This window comes from Blastomyces gilchristii (genome assembly GCF_000003855.2).
Source record: "Blastomyces gilchristii SLH14081 genomic scaffold supercont1.32, whole genome shotgun sequence".
In the NCBI taxonomy this organism is placed as follows: Eukaryota; Fungi; Ascomycota; class Eurotiomycetes; order Onygenales; family Ajellomycetaceae; genus Blastomyces; species Blastomyces gilchristii.
In genome coordinates this window covers 50,678-56,843 of record NW_003101651.1, presented here as the reverse complement: position 1 = coordinate 56,843, position 6,166 = coordinate 50,678, and the positions used below count along the sequence as shown (strand labels likewise).

The 6,166-nt window shown below is 48.6% G+C and overlaps 2 protein-coding genes across 3 annotated transcripts in view; one reads left to right on the top strand and one right to left on the bottom strand.

Moving 5' to 3' along the window:
- Positions 1 to 696: 696 nt before the first annotated feature.
- BDBG_08943 lies at positions 697 to 4,050 on the bottom strand. Of its 2 annotated transcripts, XM_031723795.1 has the most exons (5): positions 3,629 to 4,050; positions 2,901 to 3,507; positions 2,567 to 2,842; positions 2,347 to 2,475; positions 697 to 2,239 (listed from the first exon to the last, which is right to left on the bottom strand). In XM_031723795.1, exons 3-5 carry the CDS (start codon positions 2,660 to 2,662, stop codon positions 1,004 to 1,006), a joined length of 1,461 nt encoding a protein of 486 aa, XP_031581124.1. In that variant the 5' UTR covers positions 2,663 to 2,842; positions 2,901 to 3,507; positions 3,629 to 4,050; the 3' UTR covers positions 697 to 1,003. The 2 variants fall into 2 exon arrangements, with proteins under 2 accessions (XP_031581124.1, XP_002620648.1); XM_002620602.2 differs by having other exon boundaries at positions 2,901 to 4,050.
- A 146-nt stretch (positions 4,051 to 4,196) lies between these two features.
- Positions 4,197 to 6,166, top strand: part of BDBG_08942 (uncharacterized protein) — a gene marked incomplete at its 3' end in the record, with an annotated part of 2,547 nt that continues 577 nt past the window's right edge. The window contains exons 1-3 of the mRNA XM_002620601.2: positions 4,197 to 5,098; positions 5,303 to 5,906; positions 6,137 to 6,155. Of these exons, the coding sequence (XP_002620647.1) occupies positions 5,523 to 5,906; positions 6,137 to 6,155 (403 nt within the window). The 5' untranslated portion in view covers positions 4,197 to 5,098; positions 5,303 to 5,522. The remainder of the gene's footprint in view (positions 5,099 to 5,302; positions 5,907 to 6,136; positions 6,156 to 6,166) is intronic.

The window sequence follows — 6,166 nt, the reverse complement described above, 5'->3', positions numbered from 1 at the left end:
GAAAGATAGATCTACTCCTCTCTCTCTCGCTCTGAAAGTTCGAGCAAAAACATATATTCTATACATTCCCTATTCGCCGCAGTAAGTAAACGGCGTCGAGTTCATTTTCTTTATCTTTCCTTTACTTCGTTCATTCTTACTTAGGACCTCACTCCTTGGTCGATATCAGACCTAGACTGCGCGCCCTTTCTCAACTCATCCTCGTTCTAAATAACCATCGCGACCTCGCGCGACGACGACTCCCGCGCCGGCCTGCATGATTACTTCGCGCGCATGCACGTGCGGAGCGCGAGTATGAGGAGGGCATGAGGGGGCGACGGTCGCAGGTGGATGTGCCGCTGGTGCCAGGGGGGAGGGTGCATCGGAGTATTGATATTCCGCGGGGGGACCGGGGGTTGGGGATTGGGGGGGGTGGATGAATGGGGGGTTGTTCTTTTTTGGCTTTTTTTTTGGTTCTTTTTTGGTTCTTTTTGTTTTTTGGTTCTTTTTTTGGTCATTTGGTCATTTGGTTTTGTGTTGATTTGATGTGTGGTGTGGGGTTTGGTTCTGGGTTGGGTTGTATGGTATGGATATTTTGTATTGTATGTGTATGTGTATTGTGTTGTGTTGTGTGTATGTATGTTGTATATACGGGATATATATATGGGATATGAGCGGGGGGGATATTTTGGTATTTGGGACAATATGGACAAATCTGTTGTTGTTGTGGGTTAGTTTTATTTTATTTTATATTTAATTTGACAAATTATGGGATTGCAACTATATGAAACATAATATGAAATAATGACAAGGAGTTGTGAAAATAGATCTCATTGTTTTCTTTTTGTCATTTCCATGCATCGGGTATATATATACACTCACACACACACACACACATATATATATATATAAGCCCCTGTTTTTCTCTCCCCTCCCCCATCCTCCATCCCCATACAAACCCCACACCAGCACCGTGCCTCCAAAGACTACCATACCCATATCATATATCCCACCATAGACACCATCACTTCAACCACGAATCATCCAACTCCCCAATCTCCACATCCCCCAAAAAGTCGCCCGCATGTCCACCCCCGCCGCCGTCGCCGCCGCCGCCCCCATCCCTACCCCCATCTCCACCACCCACAAACAAATCATCAAAACTCGCTCCCTCCGCGTGTGTCGGCGGCGGCAGGTCGTCCATGTTGATGTCCATCCCTCCTCCTCCTCCTGCTGCTGTTGAACCCGCATGCGGCATATTCATGCCCATATTCATGCCCATACCCATACCCATACCCATGCCCATGCCCATGCCCATGCCCATGTTCATGTTCATGAAGAAGGTGTTATTGTCGATGTCCTGGTTCTGATTTTGCGTCTGGTGGTGTTGGTGTAAGGCACCCGCACCAGCGGTATCAGCGGCGCCAACGCCAACGCCACCGCCCAACCCCTCAAAACCAAACTCATCTACCGAGACGGCGCTGGCGTAGCTTTCTAGGCCGGGTAAGAGGGACAAGAGGGGGTTGCTGGGGGGTGGAGTATTATTATTATTATTATTGTTATTCTTAGGAGTAGTGCTGGAATTGGGGTTCGGGTCTGGGTTCGGGTTGGGGTGATTATTATTATCATTATCGGTATTGTTAGTGTTGTTGTTGTTGTTGGTACCAAGCCCCAGAAAAGCCTGGTTCTCAGCTTCGTCGTCGTTATTGTTGATGGTGGTGAGGTCGTCGGCGGTGAAGGATAGGGGGATGTCGAGGTTGTTTTTGGCATTGCTGTTGTTATTGTTATCTGCGGGAGTGGAAGTGGGCGGGAAGAGTGAGTCGAAGGTCATTGAGTCCATGGCGGGATGGGGGTGGGGGTGGGCGGCTGTGGTTGTAGCGGGGAGAGGTGGTGGCGCAGACGCAGACGACGACGGCTGCTCCCCCAGACGGGCCCCGGCCTTCGACCCGTTCGACGACACTTGTTGCTGATTCTGAGTTTGATTTCGCTTTTGCGGCTGCATTTGAACAGCCGCAGAAGACTGTTCCTGCTGCTTCGAAGGGGCAGCAGCAGTAGCAGTAGTAGAAGCCGGAGCCTGCGACGTCACAATATCATTACTCGCCATTCCCTCATCCTTTGCCGCATGCACAGCAGCAGCAGCAGCAGCAGCAGCATTATTATTACTATTCTCATCTCCCAACGCACCACTCTTCAGCCTCAGGAGAGACTTGCGTCGAAGGGCGGCGTCATAGTCGCGCTCGAGGAATGCTTTGGCGATATACTGGACACGTATTAACATTAATTAGCATTGGTATTTGTATTCGTAGCAAACGATCACAAAAGGATAGAGGATAGAAGAGAATGGATAGGGCTATATAACAAACATACAATCTGCTCCGACAAGTCATCCAAAGCCTGCTGGAAGTGTTCGTGGGCGAGGGGCAGGGTGCGTTTGAGCTGCGTGCGCGATTGCATGGTGGAGCCCGATGACCGGAAGAAACGGCCTGTCTCGATGAGCTGGTGTAGGGTATTGAGAAGTCAGCTTGGTGTAGGTTTTCTGTTATATATATATATATTGTATAGGGAAAGGAAACTGGATTATATGTACTGTCTGGTTGACCATGGCCGTCAGAGTGTCCAGTGACTGATCGCGGGACTGCTGCAACTGCGATTGCGACTGGGATCCGGGTAGAGTGGCTGACATGGTTTCGTAGAAGAGGTTTGGTCTTTTCGGGGGAGATAGAATACGAAAATTCGGGGTCGTCTTCTGAGTCGTTCATATAGATATTATTGTATGTACTCCGTATTGAAGACAGAGGCGGGGGGGTTTATGTTATAGGGCTTCGCAGAGGGCAGACAAGCCAATTAGCTACGCTACGGGTAACTATTGGACGCGAGTGTTAGTAGAGAGGGCGTCCAATCCAGGCATCATTGGCACTTACCCCTTTTAAAGCGATGGATGACAGATGTATGTATGGATATCAGGAAGGGTTGGTTGGGGTATCATAAACAGCAAAATTGAACCACAAATAGTTCTGGAGTCAAATCACCCATGCAAGATCCAAGGTTGAGGAGGAGGAGGAAGGAAGGAAGGAGGAAGGAGGAAGGAGGAGCTGGAGCTGGAGCTGGAGCTGGTTGGTTGGTTGGTTGGTGGGTGGGAGGGAGGGGAGGGAAGGAAGGGAGGGAGCCCAAGCCCACAAGACGCTAGTCTAGCGCCCTTTTTGGTTTTTTGGTTTTTCGGGGCCCGGGTTGGGTGGGTTTCGATGGTATTTTTTTGTATTTTGTGGGGCGAGACTGATGAGAGAGACCGAGTACGCTGTAGTAGTAGTATAGTAGTAGTATAGTATGCAGCGTAACTTGTAAGTAAGTGAGTACACACCGACACACAGACAGCGACACAGCATCCATAGTTATGTACAGTACAAATGAATGCAAGTATACAAGCTCCCTCCTTTAGCATTTCATGATGTGAATGTGGCCCTGTACAGCGTAGTTTTTTTCTTTTTTTCTTTTTTCCTTTTTTTTTTCCCCCCCCTAAAGTCTCAGCTCCTGTGAAGCTATTATTAATAACAGCCGCTATAAGTGAACATACAATAATAGCTATCTAGGCAGCCAGCTAGTTACAGCGTAGCTCAACTCAACAGCTCAACAGCTCTAGGGCTGCACTCACCGGGATGGAATGGAGACGGAGAGACGGGGAGAGTCTATACTTCACCCGGTCCAATGAGTCAGCAACTGCAGTGTGATACCACTAGCCTCATCCAGCTAGTCTCATCACACTGCAGCTGCTGGGAACTGCGCAGATGGAGCCACTCGGCAACAGTAGCCGCGGAGTATTATGCTGTAATAATAAAGGGTGAGAAAGAAAGCGAAAGAGCGGACGAGACAGAACCAAGGTTTGGCGAAGTTCCCGTTGAGCTGGTTAACTTTTGACTTGGGGGGGGGTCTCTTTATTATTATTCCCCAAGCACCAAGCACCAACCATCAACCAACCCCTAACCCAACCACCAAACCATCCCCAATTCCCATCCCCATCCCCATTCCCATATTCCCATATTCCCATCCAGCTCCTTGTCTCCTTCTCCTCCTTCCTCCTCCTCCTCCTCCTTCCTCCTCCTCCTCCTCTTCTTCTTCTTCTTCTTCTTCTTCTTCTTCTTCCTTTTGCTGTCTCTTTCCTCTCTCTCTCTCTCTCTCTCTCTTCTCTTCTCTATTCTCTCTTCTCTGTCTGTGTGTCTCTGTCTGTCTGTGTTTCTGTCTTGTTCTTGTGTCTTTGGCCTGTTCTCTTGTTCTGTCCTGTCTGTGGTGTGTGTCTCTTCTCTTCTCTTCTCTTCTTCTCTTCTTCTCTTCTTCTTCTTCCTCCTCCATCTCCGTCTCTTCTTACTCAGCCGTCCTTTCTCCACCTCTCAACCTCACCTCAGCTCACTCACCTCTTCCTCACCCTATCCTATCCTGTCCTGTCCTGTCCTGTCCCATACACATCTCTCGTCTTCATCTCTTCCATATCTCTATCTCTCTCTCTCTCTCTCTCTCTCTAGGCGTCGGGATTTCTGAGTGCTCCCACTCCTTCATCTCCCTTTTCTCATTCTTAACCCTTCCACTTCCCTTTCCATTCCTCCTGCGCGCGTCTGCGAGCTTGCATCTCTCTCCTCCCTCTCTCTCTCTCTCTCCTAGCGTTTGGCTATAGTGCTGCTGTCAGGAGGCAGAAGCAGAAAAGTGAAAAAGAAAAGAATACCAGAACGAACGAACGGACGAAGGGAACGAAAAAGAAAAGAAACAAAAGAGAAATATACTGGTCGAAAGCTCTCTCTTTTTTGCGTCGGTCTCCATTCAACCAATTTTTTTTCTTTTTTAATTCTCTACGTTTGCTTGCTAGTTTTGCTTGCTTGCTTTGCTTTGCTTTGCTTGGCTTGGACCAGACCAGACCAGACCAGCTATACAATCAAGATCAAACCTACGCTCGACTTCTTCTTCTTCCTCTCCTCCCTCTCTTCCTTTATACCTCTTCTCCCTCATCAAGTCCTTTTTTTTTTTTTTTTCCCCGTCATCTCATTCCTCTTCATATCCCTCATCTTTTACCTTCTTTTCCCCCACCTTCACCTCTTGGGAACCTTTCTTTCTCTCCAGCTTCATTCTGCTTCCCGTACGTATTTCTCCTCTTCTCCCTCCCCTCCCTCCCTCTTCCTATTCTTTGCCTATTCTTTGTTGTCCTACCTACCTCTATCCTTCTCTCTCCCTCCATCCCATTTGTCCCCCCTCCGGACTGCTCCATTAGTGGCACATTCTCTGTCATTATCCAGTCGTAGTTCAATCCTCCCGTCGCTCACAACCGCTTCATCTTGTCCAGAAAACACTCGATCGAATCTCTCCTCCCCCCCCGGGTCTTATCCAAATATATATCTTCGCAAGTCGTCTCTCGTCGAGCCTGCCTGTATAATTGCCTTCTTCTGTCTGAGTTAGCAGCCTTTCCATTCGATATCTTTTCTTGCACGATATATATCCATCCATCCATCCATCTATCCACCTATCCATCCATCAGCCCACAGTTTTCTTTTCCCTTCTACGCAATGGCTGAAAACGCCCCGTCCACCACTTCTTCTACCCTTCCTCCCCCTCCCCAACCCTCTGCAGGTGCCCCTGGTCAGCAACAGTTCGATGGGTCCCAGGGCAACGGGCAGGGAAATCCAGCACACATGCCTCCGCCCCCTCTTCCCCCCGTCGTGATCCCTCAGAACACCAATCCGATTCCAACTGCGATCACCTCTCCAATGTCCGGCAACATGATGTCCCCTACCAGCACTGGCGGCTTTGTCCGTCGAGCTGCTCCCGAACCAAACAAGCGCGCTCTGTATATAGGAGGCCTTGATGCTCGCGTCACCGAAGACATCTTGAGACAGATTTTTGAAACCACCGGGCACGTGCAGAGTGTCAAGATCATTCCCGACAAGAATGTAAGCAGCTACCACGGCTGTCACCGGACTTTCCGCCTCCCGTGCCCTTCACTGGACTCGCTAACATTTGTTTTTTTTTTTTTTTTTTTTTTTTTTTTTTTTTTTTTTTTGGCTTTTAATATTTCCTTTCTGCTATCCAATGTCACTACTGCACTACACACTAAATTACCACCCACCTACTTATCTTTGAAAAACATGCCTTACTAATAATATTCTTTTGATTTCCACAGAGCAAGGGTTTGAACTACGGTTTCGTGAAG